The sequence below is a fragment of the Phocoena sinus genome, chromosome 19 (genome assembly GCF_008692025.1).
Source record: "Phocoena sinus isolate mPhoSin1 chromosome 19, mPhoSin1.pri, whole genome shotgun sequence".
NCBI lineage: Eukaryota > Metazoa > Chordata > Mammalia > Artiodactyla > Phocoenidae > Phocoena > Phocoena sinus.
Genome location: NC_045781.1, coordinates 46952542 through 46970646, shown reverse-complemented (window position 1 = coordinate 46970646; position 18105 = coordinate 46952542). Strand labels below are relative to the sequence as shown.

Sequence of the window (18105 nt, the reverse complement as noted above, 5' to 3'; positions counted from 1 at the left end):
TCTTTTGTAGATAGGTTCATTTGTGGCATATTTTAGATTCCACGTATAAGTGATAGCATATGGTAGTTATTTGTCTTTCTCTTTCTGACTTATTTCACTTAGTATGGTAATCTCTAGCTGCATCCATGTTACTGCAAATGGAATTATTTTGTTCTTTTTTATGGCTGAGCAATATTCCATTGTATATATGTACCACATCTTCTTTATCCATTCATCTGTCTGTGGACACTTAGGTTGTTTCCATGTCTTGGCTATCGTGAATAGTGCTGCTATAAACACAGAGGTGCATATATCGTTTTGAATTATAGTTTTGTCCGGATATATGCCCAGGAGTTGGATTGCTGGATCATATGGAAATTCTATTTTTAGTTTTCTGAGGAGCCTCCATACTGTTCTCCATAGTGGCTGCACCAGTTTACATTCCCACCAGCAGTGTAGGAGGGTTCCCTTTTCTCTACATCCTCTCCAGCATTTGTCATTTGTAGACTTTTTAATGATGGCCATTCTGACCAGTGTGAGGTGGTACCTCTTGTAGTTTTGATTTGCATTTCTCTAATAATTATCGATGTTGTGCGTCTTTTTTTTTTTTTTTTTTTTTGGCGGTACGCGCGGGCCTCTCACTGTTGTGGCCTCTCCCGTTGCGGAGCACAGGCTCCGGACGCGCAGGCTCAGCGGCCATGGCTCACGGGCCCAGCCGCTCCGCGGCATGTGGGATCTTCCCGGACCGGGGCACGAACCCGTGTCCCCTGCATCGGCAGGCGGACTCTCAACCACTGTGCCACCAGGGAAGCCCTATTTTGAATTTTTTGAGGAATTACCATATTGTTTTCCAAAGTGGCTGCACCATTTTACATTCTCATCAACAGTGCACAAGGGTTCCAATATCTCCACATTCTCTCCAATTCTTATTAATTTTTTTTCTTTTTCTTTTTTGTTGTTTATATTAACCGTCCTAATGAGTGTGAATTGATACCGCGCTGTGGTTTTGATTTGCATTTCCCTAAAGACTGGTGATTTTGATCACTTTTTTATGTGCTCATTGGCCATCTGTATGACTCCTCAATATTTATAATCACCACTGATGCTGTAGGAACTTAGTGCCCCAGCCACATGACCGCCAGGGCCTGTTTCCACCTGCACTTCAGCCTCTGCCGCCTCCCATGTTAATTTGAGTAATTGTGATGCCACCGCGTGCCATGGGCCACCGGGTCTCATCTTCCCCGGCAAAGTTGTCCATGGACCACTCCAGTGTGTGAGCTAACTAATCCCAGAATCCTGTGTTCAGTGGTCCTGGGGCCACAGTTACTGTATCAGTCATGGTCGTGCCTGAGAAAAGGTGGCACGTTCAAACTGGGTTATTTGAGGAAAGTTTGAATAAAGGGAATTTTTACAAAGGTGTGGGCAGGGTTTAGGGAACCAACAAAGGATGGTGAGGTGCACAGGGTTCTAGCAACAATGGGGACACACCTAGAGCTGAAGGGACACAGCGGGAGTAGTTGTGGAACCCAGCAAGGGTGGCGGTGCAGACAGGGCCACCTGAAAGGAGCTGAGCCGTCCGTGGCCTCTGCAGAGGGAGACAGCCAGCCCACAGCAGCCTCCCAGGGAGGGAACCCAGAGAATAAATACCCGACTTCTCTCTCCTCCCCCATCTCTGGCTCTGACCCCAACAGGAAGCCTGAGAGCCTGGAAGCTGTTCTGCAGTCTTGTCCCTGAGGGTCAGTCTTGCTGTAGGCCAGCAAGGTGGAGAAGGATGGAGAGTGGATCTGAAGGGGAAAACGGAAGACATCCACAACCATTCTTACAGCTATTCTGTATCACTTCAGATGCTGTTAGTAATAAAGCAGGTGGCTAACAGTGGCTAAACAACAGTGGTTTGCTTTTCTCACACAGCAGGGATCTGGAAGTGTGCAGTTGTAGGCTTTTCGCTCAGCAGTGGGCGATGGTGTGGTTCTGGTCAGGGTCTTTCTTTCTTCTCTGGTCTCAAGATGGCGGCCAAGGCGCCAAACCCCGCCTCCCCTCAGGACTCAGCCAAAGTGCAGGAGGAGAAGGGCTGGGTTTCTCCTCACCTCTTTGCCTCCACGGGATTATGTTCATCAGAGCTCTCCCCCCTGCCGCCCCCAGAGCTGGGGTGGCGTGACCCTCCAGGGGAACCCTCCACGGGGACAAGAAGGGGGAGATGGCTCTAGGTGAGTGGCAAAGGCTGTCCCTCCTTGTGACGGGACGGTCACCCTGCTCCCAGGGAGTACTCATCTCGTGGTCTGGCTTGAACGAGGGGATGGGTGGGGCAAAAAGGGATCCTTCAAGGTAAGAAACACACCAGCAAATGTGCACAAATCTCTGTGGGCCAGGGAAACGCTCCCTCCCCTGTGACATACCCTCCAAGGCCATATCCCTCCTGTACTCTGCTCGCCAAGAGTTTACTTTCCCAACAGACCTCAAGAGCCAGTGGCCTCAGGCTGCTTCCGTTTCCTGCTCCGGAAAAGTCCTCGAGGCGAGGAAAATACAAATGTCTTTTCTACCTGCTTGGAATGAGTGAAGGAAAAACAAAACGAAACAGCAAATGTTAATATTTACATAAATTACCTTGGCCTGGAATTCAATATGGATTCCTTATGCTCAAAGCCAGGGCTGACATCCCTGGCCTGAACCCAGTCTGTTAAAATATCACAAGGCTTCAGACCCGGTTACCAAGCAGCTGCTGGCCCCAGTCTGTTTGCCCCCTCAAATTTGGCTGTCTCCGCCCTCCCCCAAGAGAACAGGGTTCGGGGCCTCTGCGGGCCAGTCCCTGCCGAAGACACTGTTCTCCCTGGTCAGAGCTTCTGCTCAACAGTGGTTAAATAGTTTGAACATCCCCCTGCAGAGAACACACGACTCTAAAACAAAATTAAATTTACAACTCAGAAACAAAACTGAAGTTACAACTCAGAGACGAAACTTCAAAACTAATCAAGTCCAAATCAAGACCTGTGACATTGTCCTGTTTGCTCTGACCCACTTCTCCCTAGATGACCATGGCCCTGTGGCCACAGAGCCCCGGAGGCCTTGGAAGCAGATGCAGTTCACCCAGTCAGCACATTTTCCTTCTCAAACTGGCTCAGCAGTGAGGCCCAGGCTGGATTGTCCAGGGCAGCAGCTCTCCAGACCCTCTCCAGGTTTCTCAGACTCATCATGTACTTTTCTTGTTTGTTTCCTGTCTGTGTCTCTCACTGGGGTCTTGGACCCATGAGGGCAGGAGTGCCCTGTGCTCTGTTCCCGTGGGTGCTCCAGTGTCCAGATCAGGCGCTGTCCCAGGGGAGAGAAGGAACTTGTGCCCATGGTGCTGACAAGTCTTCTGGCCTCCACTTACGGCAAATGCATCACCGGTGTATTACCTACATCTGTCCTCTTCTCATTGTTCTGTGACAAGTAAAATCGTTTTTCTGTTTTTTCCATGTGTCATTTGATGGTGTGAAATCAAAGCCCCATTTTACATGAAACTCAAGCGTTATGCGGTGACCAGTTCCTTAAGTTGAGAATGGTCACAGGAGAAGAGAACTCGGGTGAGCTCAGCGGCAGATAAGGGACAGCCAGTCAGCATGTTTGCCAGCCTGGGACCCGCCCACAGCCGCCCATGGGGGCGATTCCTTCATGCCTACATGTGTCCTCATGCAGGCTCTGAAGCTGCTTGGCTGGGCTGGTTTCAAGGTGACCCTCTGGAGGACACGGCGTCTCTGTATGATACTACACTTCAAAAAAGATTATTTATTTATTTGCTGCGCTGCGAGGCATGTAGGGTCACAGCGTGTGGGATCTTAGCTCCCCGACCAGGGATCGAACCCGTGCCCCCTGCAGTGGAAGCACGGAGTCCTAACCACCGGGCCACCAGGGAAGTCCCATCCCGAGTCTCACATTGAAAACCCTCTGCGATGAGAACGCGAGGCCCCCCAGTGATGACCACCTGGGATTCTTTGGACCCCACGGTGGGGTTGCCTGTACTGAGGAGCTGGGAATCCTCCCTGGTGCACTGGGAGTGGCAGAGCCCCCGGCCCTGCGTTCTGGTTGCAGAGCTGGGCTATGCAGGGCCTGAGCTCCCAGCCTGGACACTGGCCTTGCCCGCAGTGTCCTGGGGATGCCAGGCGTTGCCAAGTCTCCTGGGTGACATTGTGCCAGGGCAGTTACCCTTTTTCCAGGGGCTGGATGTCCCCGGCTGAGAGCCAGTACAGGTTTCGAAGGGGGCTCGGTCCCCCCGCCCCTGTCCCGCTTATCGCCCAAGGTTCCTGGATAACAGGAGGGTGGCACTCAGGCCTCTCTGGCTGGGCTGGGCCTGTGGGGTCCCAGGGGATGTAAAAGGAGCCGCTGGGGCAGGTGCCCCATATCTCCCTGACTAGCAGCATGGCCTTTCTCTGGCTCCTCTCCTGCTTCGCCCTCCTGGGGGACGCCTTCGGTGAGTGCTGGGGCTAGGGGCGCCAGCCAGGTCTGGGAGGGGGCTGAGGAGTAGTTCCCTGAGCCCCTAATGGCACCGCAGCCAGGCCCCATCAGAGGCTGGAGGGGCTCTGTCCGGAGCAACCTGGGGGCCTGGCCAAGAGGGAGATCTGAGCCCTCTTCCCTGCTCCCTTGGGCCTCACACCCCGACAGGCAATCGAGCCTGCAGGGAGGAGAGGGGTCCTTCTGGAGCTTTCTGAGCCCTCACACCCTGCACTGGAAGGGTGGAAAAGGCCAGTCTGGGCCGCACCGAGATCTGAGGCCTCAGAAGTGGCTCAAGTTGGGGAGCTGTGGGCAGAGACGGTTGTGGTAGCAAGAGCCCTCCCACGGCCTCCACCTGGGCTTTTTAATTACTCTTCTGGGCACTTGCTAAGCGTTTCGTTTTCTATTAAAAAAAGACAAAATAGTGAAAAATACAAAAAATAATATGACATCCATGTACCTTCCATTGGGATTTAGCAAATGTTATCTTTTTCCAGATTTGCTTCAGGTATTTCTTTTTAAAACATAAAACAGATTCAGCTAAAGCCTCCTCTCCTCCTCGGAAGGTGATCCCTATTCTGAGCTCACTGTGTATCATTTCTGTGTGGGATTTTACAAATTTACTACACATTCATAAATCCATCAACACAGTATAACATTTGTAAAAACTTACATGAACTGTATTATCCGCTACAGGTTTATAACATGCCTTTTCCCACCCGGGTGGTTTTAGATTTATCCCAGTTAATATGAAGACCCAGCTCGTTCACTTTAATCACTGTAAAACACTCAGCTGTGTGAATACATCACAGCTGATATTCTAATCTTCTTGCTATTACAAAAAAATGGATTATGTTGATGACATGTTTTGGTGATAACAACCTTCAGTGAGTGGCTGGTGCATCCCCCTGTCCCCAGGGGCAGGATGCCGGTCCGGGCATGCAGCAAGGCCTGCATGACCCCCGGGTGGCCTGGCTGGTCGTAAGGGCTGTACCTGCCCAACTTTCTTTACTGTTGCCAAACTGTAAAACCTGTATGCAAGTGCCGACAACTCACCTGGTCCTGACACAGCAAATGCATCAGGGACACATTAAGTACACCTGACTGTTCTCATTGTTTTGTGACAGTTCAGGTCCTTTGTTTTCAATTTCCTCAATGTGTCCTTTTATGGCGTGGAATCAAAGTCCCGTTGTATTAAATAATTAACTAAAACTTTATACAATGAAGAGTTCCTGAAATCCCTGGGACTAGTGAATTCAGTGTAAAACATACTCCCATCGGCTGTCAGAATTCTGGGTTCCCCAGGGGCTGGGGTTATCAGATTTTAATTCCATACCCCCCAGGCCCCACCAATCTAATGGATGAGCTTTGACTTGTGAGGTGAGATTGTTTGCTCCCCAGTTTACTGAGGAAAATGAGCATCAGGGATTCAGTGACTGGTCTGAGGCTTCACAGCAAGGAAGGGTGGGCCTAGGAGTCCAGGCAGGATAGTCCGATTACTCAGCCTGTTTTCTGCTCTTTCAGGCAGGGTGGCCCTGGGTGGAGCAGCCCTGTTCCTCTGCATCCCTGGATGGGACACTGGGGTCAGCAGGCTGTATGTGGGGATCCTTGAGCCCACAGGTGGAAGGCACCAGGAGAAGTTTTTTGGAGGAGGGGGGAGTGTGGCAGAGGGTCCTGAGTCAGCCTGGACAGCTGAGCTACAAACCAGGATTTCTGCAGACTGGCTCCGGGTCTCAAACCTTCTTCCCCGTCCCCTCGCCCTCCTCAGGCTGCGGGGTCCCTGCCATCGACCCTGTGCTGAGTGGCCTGTCCAGGATCGTCAACGGGAAGGAGGCTGTCCCCGGCTCCTGGCCCTGGCAGGTGTCCCTGCAGGTGAGGGAGGATTCTGCACACGAGTAGGGGGACGCACTGGGATATCAGCCCAGCTGGGGGCTGCTGCCCAGATTGGTTTTGCTGGTGCCCGGGCGGGGCTAACCCTCTGATCTTCCTCTAGGACAGCACCGGCTTCCACTTCTGCGGGGGCTCCCTCATCAGCGAGGACTGGGTGGTCACCACCGCCCACTGTGGGGTCAAGTGAGGGCCCGGGCTCAGGGTTCTGTTTCGGGCTCCAGTCTTGGGTGGGGGAGGGGAGTAGGGCACGTTCTCAGTCCTCAACCCCCATGTGATTCCCCCAGAACCTCTGACCTGGTGGTGGCCGGGGAGTTTGACCAGGGCTCAGACGCCGAGAACATCCAGGTCCTGAAGATTGCCAAGGTACGCCCAGGCCCTGCTGGGCCGGCCCGGGATCAGCCGCGGGGCTGCAGGCAGGGGCAGGGGGACGCTTGAGAGACAGGAGCCAAGCGTGGATGAGGCCGGTCTCAGGGTTCTCATTCCGGGCTCCAATGGGTCTGTTTCCGCTGAATGGATCGCCAGGAAAGGAGCTGGTCTCCCTGAAACCTGCAGATCCCCGACTTAACCCAGGGCCTCACCTCGCCTTTCTGGGCCCCACCCGCAGGTTTTCAAGAACCCCAAGTTCAGCATGCCCACCGTCCGTAACGACATCACCCTGCTGAAGCTGGCCACGCCCGCGCGCTTCTCCGAGACCGTGTCCGCCGTGTGCCTGCCCAGCGCCAACGACGACTTCCCCGCCGGGACGCTGTGCGCCACCACGGGCTGGGGCAAGACCAAGCACAACGGTGAGCGGGCCGGGGCCTTTCCATCCACGAGGCGTGTCCGGGGTAGGGGCGGCCTGAGCCACAGGAGTCTCCAGGTGGGACACATATGGCTCTTTTAAAAATGTTTTAGTCTAAATTCCTATACAGTCATCAATCTTTCCATTTCTTTATTTAAAACGCTCTTAATTAAAAGACTACCAGACATGAATAAAAATGAGGGTTAATAATATATACGTAAACAGTTTCTGAAGAAACACCTAAGTACCAGCAAGTCTCGCCCCCTCTCACCTGCAAGGAGAGGGACAGCCCGGATTTCCCTCCAGACTGAGGAGGGCGGTGCATCCAAAGCCCCTGAAGTCTGGGCCCGGAGTCCAGTGTCCTGGTTGGGTTCGGGCCTGAGCGCCCAGGTGCCCCCCACCGCCCCCCAGCGCTACTCCATCTGCAGGTTCTTCCTCGGTGTCCTGAGTTCTTCTGCCCCGGCCACGGCCCCCGGCTGGTCCCGTAACAGGACAGAAGCAGCCGGGAAAGGGCAGCAGGAGGGAGGTGCTCCCTCGGGGGTCCCCTCCGGTGTCCCCGGTCAGAAGGACGTGCATCCCCTTCCCTGGGGGGGAAGGACGGCCCCTCCACCCACACACAGTGGCCGCCAGGGCCCAGGGCGCACGGGGCTCCGAGGCAGGACCTGTTGCAGCAGCTGCTGGAAGCACAGTCCCCGCTGCCTGGTGTGGAATCGCAGAGGAGCCGCGTCCCAGACTCCCTGAAGGTGTCAGGGAAGGTTCGAAGCTCGGTGTCCACGATCATCGCGACGGAGGAAGACTGGGACCCTGCAGGGGGAGGGCGGGGCTCAGGCGGCCCCTGGTCTCTTCTCCCCAGGGGCGGGCTGGTGGCATGAGGGGCCCTGACCCCACGCCCTCTGTCCTTCCAGCTCTCAAGACCCCCGACAAGCTGCAGCAGGCGACCCTGCCCATCGTGTCCAACGCCGACTGCAGGAAGTACTGGGGCAGCAAGATCACCGACGTGATGATCTGTGCGGGCGCCAGCGGCGTCTCCTCCTGCATGGTACGGCCTGGCTCCGCCACCCTGCCCGCCCTCACTGACCGTGCCTCCCCTGGCCAGGCCAGGAGGCCCACTCCTCTCTGCCATGACCTAACTTCATGCCCTGCCCAGTGCCCCAGTGAAGGGCTGGACCAGATGCCCCTGGTGAGGGCCGGCTCTGGCCAGGTGTGGTGTGGGGCTTCCCAGGCGTATTTAATCTCACACCAACCCCACGAGCCGGACGCTTCAGCCTGTTTTACAGCTGATGGGGAGGCTGAGAGGATAAGCCACCTGCCCCAGGCCGTCCAGGAGTAGGTGGCAGGGCTGGGGCTGCCATCTGAGCAGATCTGAGTCTCTTGTGCACAACCACTGGGCCCCCACTTGCGCTTTGTCTGCACCCCTGGACTTGCCAGGTCAGGGCACACCAGGGCCCTGGTACTCCCTTTCAGGCTTGAACACAAGTCCTATCTCCTCCTGCAGGGCGACTCTGGTGGCCCCCTGGTCTGCCAGAAGGATGGAGCCTGGACCCCGGTGGGTATCGTGTCCTGGGGCAGCGGCACTTGTTCCACATCAACACCTGCTGTGTACGCCCGTGTTACTGCACTCATCCCCTGGGTACAGCAGATCCTGGCCGCCAACTGAGCCCAGGGCTCCTGCCGTCCCAACCCTGAGAGTCCCCAGTAAAAACATCTGTCTGCACATGTCTCTCTGTGTGGCCTGGGCGACGTGGGGCTGCAGTGGTCCCTGTCACCCACTAAGGGGAGGTGTTACTGCTCCCTTTCCAGGCTGCCAGTACCCCAGCAACCCCCCTCTCAGGAAGCTGAGTCTTTGTATCTCATCCTCCCTGCTCAGGACTCCATCCTGGGGTAGAGCCCAGGGACTAATTGCTGGAGGCAGCTTGGCCCATGGAGCTTTCTGGAAGGCAGGAGTCTCGGCCAGGCTGTGCAGTCCCCGGAGATGGGCATTGGGAAGGCAGGGTGGGTCTGTGGAGATGGTCTTTCTATCCTCCTTGGTTCTTCACTGCACATTTCTGTAAGACCCGTTTATCCCGAGGATTCCTGTACTCTCTGTCATAGATGGACCTGGAGCAGGCATCTATTGCCCCCAAAGCACTGGGTTTAGGGGAGAGGCAGACAGAATTACAACAGTTCATTTCCCATTTTATCCTCCCACAGTCAGACCTATAGCCTCCACCATCAGTCACGGCACCACACGTCGGTCATGCACAACCCCGGTTCACATCATCCTCTCCCAGGTCCCACATCTTGATGTTTCTTTCCCTCTGGAGTTTCTACAAGGCTAGTCTTTGGGAAGGCAGCTGGTAGTCCACACTCACCGGGCATCTGGGAAGGAATGGCATTGGCCTCCCTGCTGCATTTCCCTTTCAGTATTCTTCCTAATATCTTTCCCTTCCTGGTGGAATTTTAGGTGTTCTGATAGTGGGTCATAATATGTTGAAATTAAGGTTACACATACCATTTAATTACTAAGGACACGGAAGAAAGCCCCCAGATAGCGGAACCTGATTTGGAGAATGAACATGTGAAAGGGAGAAAAGAAAAATGAGAGAGAAGCGTTGGGCAGAGGAGTGGGGTCACAAAGTAAAGTGTTTAAAATATTATTTAAAGCCCAGTGTTTTAAGGAACACTGGAGGTTTGGGGTGGGGGAACCGCTCAAACTTGGAGAAGAAAGTTCAAGCATTTTATATCGACATCAAAACCATTTACATGCAAATGAATGTGGGATGTGATGCGTATAAAAATGCAGTAGCGAACACAGGCCTGGTTAAGTTAGTTTTTCACTCACTAGCAAGACCTGCCTTCACCTCTGCCAACCATTTTGCCAACTTTCCCCCTGGAGTCTGAAAACCGCAATCCCGGGATAAGATCGCCACCTCGTGGCCCGTGTGAAAACTGCAAGTCTGTGCAGGGCTTCTGACTTAGAAATGTAATGTGAGCCCAATGGGTGGTTTTAGATGATCTCATAGCCTTTCTAAAAACAAAATTAAATAGGTGAATTAATTTTATGTGTATATTTTATTTAACTCAGTATATCCAATTATTATCATTTCAACATGTTTTAAAATTATTAATGGTATATTTTACATTCTTTTTCTCATACTAGGTCTTTGAAGTCCAGTGTGTAACTTGCACTTACTGCACATCTCAATTAGGATGCTAAATTTTCATCGGGAATACTTGATCTGTATTTAAGTTTCATAAAATATTGCAGTTGAAAAAGTAGATTTGCATACCCAAGTGGTTTCCAGTTAGGCGTTACACTGAAAAGTATAGTTAAAAAATTCCATGATTAATTGGGAGTCTGTCTCCATTTGCAAACAGACCCTCTGTAGAGCAGGGTGTGCTTAATAAGGGCCCTGCTGAGGCTGCCCCATACAGTATTTTTTTTTTTTTACTATTTATTTGTTTATTTTAAAATTTTTAAATTGAAGTATAGTTGATTTACAAGGTTGTGTTAATTTCTGCTGTACAGCAAAGTGATTCAGTTATACATATATATATTCTTTTTCATATTTTTTTCCATTATGGTTTATCACAGGGTATTGAACATAGTTCCCTGTGCTCTACAGTAGGACCTTGTTGTTTATCCATCCTATATATAATCGTTTGAACCTGCTAACCCTAACCTCTCACTCCATCCCTCTCCTACCCACCTCCCCCTTGGCAACCACCAGTCTATTCTCTATGTCTGTGATTCTGTTTCTGTGTCATAGATAGGTTCATTTGTGTCATATTTTAGATTCCACATATAAGTGATAGCATATGGCATTTGTCTTTCTCTTTCTGACTTACTTCACTTGGCCCATCCAGTGTTCCTGTTCTTCCTTAGACACAGTTAGGGCATATGGCCAACCTTCTCTGTCCACAGATCACCTAGCTTCCTATTTAACTGACATGTCTGGACCGATCAGAAGAGGATGGTCATCGTTCACATCTGGAGAGTGTCACATCGTTCACCAGTCACTTATCAGCCGACATCTGTACCCACAGCTAGCGGACACGGTGATGAGCTGCGCGGACGCCCCCCAGCGCTGACCCACAGCCCAGCTGCAGGGAGTGTTGCCCACAGACAGCCCTCAGCCGTCAGCCCTCTCTGGCAACTTCCTCAGCTGCAGAGAATCTTCCTGACCGAGGTCATGCTGCCTTTCTGGGCGGCCCACATCCCTGATTGGTCAGCTGGGTTTTAAAGGCCCATCCCTTCCCTTCCCAGGTGTTGATCCTGGAAGCACTCCCTGATACACTTCCTGGTGCTGACCTTCATCTCAGAGTCTGCTCCCCGGAAGCTCGAATTGTGACTCTTGGTACCAGGAGTGGGTGGACTCCAGAAAGCAGGCGCTAGGACGGGATTCTGGAGTTGGACCGCTCTCTGCCGGCTGTGGCCGTGAGGACACCTTCCCCCTTGGTAGGGGCGGCACCGCCCGCGGCACAAGGTAACGATGAAATTGTTCAGACTTCCACCCCTGACAAACTGGGATGGTAGTCTGGCGGGAGAGGATTCACTAGTGGGTTTTCCCATATGTCAGGAGTTGGTGAAATACGGGGGGGTGGAGGGAGAAACTGTAAGGCTGGTGAAACGGCGTAGCAGTTGCTAAGCACAATTCAAGCTTCAGAAAAAGGAAAGGAAAAGCTGAGAGTGATTCATAGCCAATTAAAAGCTAGGCGTGAAGGCCAGAGAGCCTCCTTGGGAGCGCAGAAAGAGCTGCCCAACCTCCGCGGCTCCCTGGTGAGAAAGCTGAGCACGGGGTCCAGGGTGTAGTCGTAGAGCAGCTTAAACGTTCAAGCTAGGCGGGTCTGCCAGGCCAGGGTCAGGGCCCTGCAGGACCGCAGGCTCCTCAGCACAGGCCCCACCTCCACTCCTGGAGGTGTGCTGGGCCTGGTAAGAGAGGAAAGAAACCGTGTCCCAAGAGAGCTGCAGGACCTCGCCAGCAAGGCCAGGTGAGCCCTGGATCAAGTGGGGTCAGAACATAAAATCAGATAAGGGAGAGATGACTGATTTGGGAGCCCTCTCCCAGGACACAGGATTTAACAGCCTAGCCGGGTCCCCCAGGGATGGTTGCCCACTTGCTGCCTGGATGGCTCCTAGAAGCCAGAAACCAGCCCTGGACCCCACTAAATGAGGGCCACATGCCAGAATGACCAGGTCAGACGGCGGAAGAAGGGATTTAAGGCTGAGAGAAGCGGGCGTGGTAGGGTGGCCGCGCTGTGTAAAGCAGGATGCCCAGTGGCTGCCTTCCACGGGAAGGCCCGGAAGGCGCACCAGAGTAGGAAGGAATGTGCTGGAGGGAGGGGCACCAGGCTGGCTGAGAAGTTCACCTCCCCCCACCCCCGTGCCCGCTTTAGGCCAGCCTGGGCGGTAGGAGACGCTGCTACAAGAAGCTGCCAGGAGGATGCAGTTACCGTGATGGTGGCAGGGCGGGACGGGCAGCTGGGTCCTGGCCCGCAGAGTGATGGAGTTGGTTAGGAGGGCCTGGAAGCGCTGGGGCAGAATAGATGGACCGCTACCAGGGGTCCTGCTCCATCTGTGTGATCAAAAGAAATCAAGGACAGGCGACCAGCAGGCTAAGTGGCCTCAGTAAACACCTCGGCATTCTGTGGCACCTCCAACTTGTCTCAGTCCTCCTTTGCCTCGACGAGTTAGGTGCTTCCTCCTCCGAGGTCTCACAAGCCTTGTATCCCCCTCTGCTAGAAACTAATTATGCTCCACTGGATTCACCTGTTTACTAGACTAGACTGTGGGCTTTATGAGGCAGGAGCCGGTCCTCTGCTTACGCCACAAGGCAGTGCTGCTAATCACGCACGAGGTTCCCGCAGTGGGTCTCCAGCCCAGCTGCGGCAGCATCACGTGGGGGTGGGCTGACTCTTTACCTCGTCGTGCGACTGGCAGCGTGCTTATGGGATGTAGTTGTCTTTGAAGTGGATGTCTCGGCAATCAAGAGTTTGTCAGGCACTTGCTTTAAAATTAAAAAAACCCAACCAAACAGGGACTTCCCTGGCGGTCCCGTGGTGAAGACTCCACGCTGCCAACACAGGGGGCTTGAGTTCGATCCCCGGTCGGGGAACTAAGATCCCACATGCCTCCCAGTGCGGCCAAAAGATTAAAACAAAGCAAAACACCTCACTGTCTGGCACTTACACTACAATCCACCCTGTGATGCTGAGGCAGTCAGAGTCCGTGGTAAAAGGACATTAACAGCCTGGGTAGCAGCTAAGTTAGAAGTCAGGGGGAGGGCACACTGTGACCTACGAAGTACACCTCTAAATCCTAAATGTACACATCCCATAATAACGTACAGTCTGCGATGTTGTTCGTAGCTATCGTCGCAAACTTAAAGCGTCCAGCCACGAAAATAGGTCCGTGATCTCGGGGACTCTGGGAATCTGTTCGAAGATCTGGGTAATATTTCAACATCTGGGCAAGTGAAGTGGTGAGGTCTCTGACGTGGTGGTGTGTCCCTGGGGTGTCATCTCTGGTGCAAGAGGTATAGGCGTCTCCCGCGGCAAACTTGGGCTGGGGCCGTGTCGTCTGAGACGGTGTCCTCTCCAGCGATGGGTCCATCTCAGCGGTGAGGCAGTCACCCCGGCGACCCTCCCACGTGGCTGTCAGTTGGGGTACTGGTCACGGGCTGGTCGTAGGCTACCCTGATGTGACTCGGAGGTTTCCCTGAGGACTGAGCTGCCTATCTGCTACCGCTCCCTAGTGAACCTAACCGTGAAGGGCTCCCCGGGGTCTTCAGGGGCACATTCGGCCATGGCATAGGCAGCTGCCCTTTCATCTCCCAAGGAGCTCATCCAAAGCACGTGAAGATCCTGCGCACATTTATATTCCAGGCTAGAGAGGATCTTAGGAATGCCATTTCCTCGGACCGATCCGTGAGGGCAAAGGAGAGACCATGAGACCACAGTTCCCATAACCAGAGGGGTTTTATGTACAGGCAATAGCAGGGCCAGCTGGTAGCAACGTTCCATGTATAGGAAACCGGAGGCGAGTGTCATTCAGACACTGCTTCCCGAGGACCAGTTGCCTATAAAGGGATTCCATCCCTTGCCCCAGGCTGGGTGGCATAGTGGCCTGAGCCCTTCTCAGTAGGGCTCTCCAACACTCCCTGCTTCTCCACCAGGTGGTGCAATTGCAAGCGGGAGTGGTATGTTCCAGCATTGGATCTGCACGATGGTTGGCCCGAGGGGTCTACCAGTAACCCCAACACCGGGCCAGTGCAAAGTCATAAGAATAGTCACAGCCACTGATGCTTGATGAGCTTGGGCGGGCGGGGTGGAGGTTCCGTGGCTGAGCTATTTGTATATTGATGAACGGCTGAGTGTTGTGATCCTTGGGGAGAAAGCTGTGGGTTGTGGGTTAGGGTGTCTAGCATGGGGGTACAGCCATGACGTGTAGCTTTCTCACCATATTCTCGTCTCCAAGTTGGGCTCAAATCTACCGTGCAGAGAGTTTCTTTCCCTCTTTCAGACACCCAAAACTGTGTCAGGGGTTGGTCCTCAGGCAATGAGTTCTACTACCTGTGAATTAGTAGGAGATCTCTTTTCATCTGCCAGCCCTTGCAGCCTCTATAAACAGGGAGAGCGACCAGCATGGGGGTGACCCCCTCCATTGTCAGGGCTTTAGAAGAAATGATTTCACACTAACTTGCTGGGCTTCTGGCCTGGGGGACACGCACTGATGAGGGGTCACATGGGACTACCTGCCCTCAATCAGGTCACCAGCGTGAAGCAAATGATGAAATGATGGAAAAACCCTAGTGGAAGGGGGGAGTAGAGTCAGAGGACAGAATAAAAAGCACCCTGTCTTGGAGGGTGAAAGCTTGAGGATTGCCGGAGATGACTGAAAGTGGAACTTCGGGGTGGGGGGTGGATAGTAATTGTTATGTGGGATAAGAAGGCCCCGGGGATGAGAATCAAGCAAGATGGGGCCCTAGCTTCATCCATTTCAGGGACCACTTGCTTGTAAGGAGAGGCTCTTTAAGGAGGCCATTCTGGGAATTCCCTGGCAGTCCAGTGGTTAGGGCTCGGTGCTTCACTGCTGGCCCGGATTCAATCCCTGGTCGGGGAACTAAGATCCGCAAAGCTGTTCGGCATGGCTCAGCACAGCCAAAAAAGAAAGAAAATATGCTGTTCTCGTGCTTGGTGAGGCCAGCACAGTGGGTGCCCGGGTCAGAGTCAGTAATGTCTAGTGATGCAAAGGGCACAAGACAAATGTAGTCAGGAAAGGCCTGTTTGAGGAGGAACCCTGGGCGGGGGTCGAGCAGAGGGGTCCTGCGTGTCAGCAGCGATGAGTGTGTCGACAGGAGGGGGCAGCGGCCAAGGAAATCAACCTGCCCGAGGGAGTGGTGGGTCTCCCCGAGGAACATGTCCCCATCCTCCATAATGGGCACAGAACAGAACTGGTGAGTAGGTTAACGACTACTGAGGATGCTTCCTGGACCCGTTGTATGTCCTCAATGAGTTCTATGATATTAGGAGTTGAAGCCTTAAGCGGGGAGAACCTGAACCTGAGCATTGACGTTTCCAGTGTCAAGGGTGAGGAGCCATCATTAGTGGCTGGCTTAAGTACCAGCCACATGGGGCTATTGCAAAGGAGACTGTGGCCCTAATGACTCTCAGCTGAAGCATATCTTTATTTTATGTATGTATTTATTTAAAATTTATTTTTATTTTTGGCTGCGTTGGGTCTTCGTTGCTGCACGCGGGCTTTCTCTAGTTGTGGCGAGCGGGGGCTACTCTTCGTTGCGGTGCGTGGACTTCTCATTGCGGTGGCTTCTCTTGTTGCAGAGCACGGGCTCTAGGCGTGCGGACTTCAGTAGTTGTGGCATGCAGGCTCAGTTGTGGCACATGGGCTTGGTTGCTCCGCGGCACGTGGGATCTTCTCGGACCAGGGATCGAACCTGTGTGGCCTGCATTGGCAGGTGGATTCTTAACCACTGCGCCACCAGTGATGTCCTATGTATTTATTTTAAAATATTTGTTTATTTGGCTGTGTCGGGTCTTAGTTGAGGCATGCAGGATCTTCACTGCAATGTGCGGGATCTTTAGTTGCAGCATGCTAATTCTTAGTTGCTACATGTGGGATCTAGCTCCCTGACCAGGGATCGAACCCAGACCCCCTGCACTGGGAGCTCAGAGTCTTAGCCACTGGACCACCAGGGAAGTCCCTCAAGCATATCTTTAATCATAGGACATGGGCCTTCAGTGCCCTGTTTACATCAGTATTGGGGAATGTTTACCATCTTGACCCGGAGAAAGAGTCACCGGTGCCCAATTGGCGAGTCCTACCAGCGAAGCCAAGAGCTTGGGCTTAGTCCATGGGGCATGGTGTTGTATCAATGGATCCATGCCTGCAATAGGAAAAGAAAAAACCAGGGGGGCACCACCAGAGGTAGCTAGCTGTTTGAGATGAATGGTCCCAATAGTTACATCCGAATGGGTTTTTACACCTTTGATTGATTTATAGGCAAAGGACTTCCTTTTAGGGAATTTAGAAGAATTGCCTCGAATGACAGTGACTTGGGCCCCAGAGTCTAATAGGGCCAAAAAGGACTAAATTTTTATTGTCCCAAATGGACCACCAGAGTGGTATAAGGATGATTGTCCTCAGGAGGTGGGACAAGCCTCAGGGAGCTGCCAGTTTTCTAGGGTAGGGGCTTAGGTGGCTGCCAGCCCTGGAGGTTAGGGAAGCAGGCAGAGGGAGCATCGGGGACAGGCTCGGGGTCAGGAGGTGTCTGTGTGGCAGGAAGGTGGACAGCAGAGGGAGGCTGTAGCTGGAGAATTCAGGTTTCAGGGCCTGGAGTTGAGACTGGCTACCCAGAGGTCAAGTGGCCAGAACCCCTGAGTTTTTGGAACTCCCGGTAGAGGCTTGCCTAAGTATTCCCATAAGGCTTCCCGAAGTAGTCCCATAAGTATTCCCATAAGAGGCAACTTATTGTCTAAGTTGGGGGTTTGTTGAAGAGGGAGTGGGGAATCTTTTTTGTTGAGGGAAATTTGTTCAAGGGAGACCCTTCCAGGGCAACTGGAGTAGAGGGCCATGAGTCTGTAACCTAAAACAGTAAAACAGCCTAGCAAAATTTGTTTATTCGAGAACAGCAAAGAATTGCGATCTGGGACATGCACCTAGTGCAAACCACATGGAAGTCCAGTAAAACAAAGGAGAGGAACCTCTTTCCTAGAGAAGGGGAAGTTGGGAGGGGCTGTTATAAACCAAAATCCATTGGGGGAAACTGGGAGTTTGAAATATAGGGGCTTTTCATGGTTGAGTGGTGATCACTTCCTGTGGGAGATGCCAAGTAAGGGTCTTCCTGTCAAGGTCTGGGTTGATGGTGGAGTGGTATGTGGGGGAGAGCTCCCTCTGCTGGCCTCTTGGCTCCATTTCACAAGTCTGAAGTATCTGGGCTCCTGGGTGGGAATCTCCTCCATGTCTAGGAACCATGTCAGCGCCCTCCAGTACCTTTTGGATGGTTTCAGCAGCTCCAATAAAATGTACTCCTGCCACCCTGTAACAAGGGGGAGTGCCACGTGAAAAGAATTCTCTGGACTCAGGGTCAAATTGGGACTCTTCAGGGTTGGAAATGAAGGGGTCATTTGGGTCACTATGGCCATGGAAATAATAAACCCATTTGTGTTATTGAGACTTATAATAAGAAACAAATATTTGCTCTTCATCCCGATTTCTAGCACAGAGCTCCTAAGACTCTTAGAATTTCTGAAGTGATGAGAGTCATAAAGGTGTCTTTTTTATGTTAATGAGGTGACTTTTGGAACTCACCTAAGGTTGGGAGCTGGTTGCTGGAGAAGCCAATCATGTGATTAGAGGGATCTGACCTCCAGGGAGGTTGAATCAATCATGAAGCAACCATAAAACCCCAAAAGGACGGGGTTTGGAGAGCTTCTGGGCTGGTGAACACGTGGAGATTCAGGGGGAGTGGTACACCTGGAAAGAGCGTGTATCA

The 18105-nt window shown here is 52.8% G+C and overlaps 1 protein-coding gene across 2 annotated transcripts; it reads left to right on the top strand.

Annotated features, from left to right (window-relative positions):
- Positions 1-4367: 4367 nt before the first annotated feature.
- Positions 4368-8885, top strand: CTRB2 (chymotrypsinogen B2). Of its 2 annotated transcripts, XM_032611809.1 has the most exons (7): positions 4368-4423; positions 6212-6315; positions 6437-6516; positions 6618-6696; positions 6938-7118; positions 8020-8153; positions 8610-8831. In XM_032611809.1, exons 1-7 carry the CDS (start codon positions 4372-4374, stop codon positions 8769-8771), a joined length of 792 nt encoding a protein of 263 aa, XP_032467700.1. In that variant the 5' UTR covers positions 4368-4371; the 3' UTR covers positions 8772-8831. The 2 variants fall into 2 exon arrangements, with proteins under 2 accessions (XP_032467700.1, XP_032467701.1); XM_032611810.1 differs by lacking the exon at positions 8020-8153 and having other exon boundaries at positions 4372-4423; positions 8610-8885.
- Positions 8886-18105: the final 9220 nt, after the last annotated feature.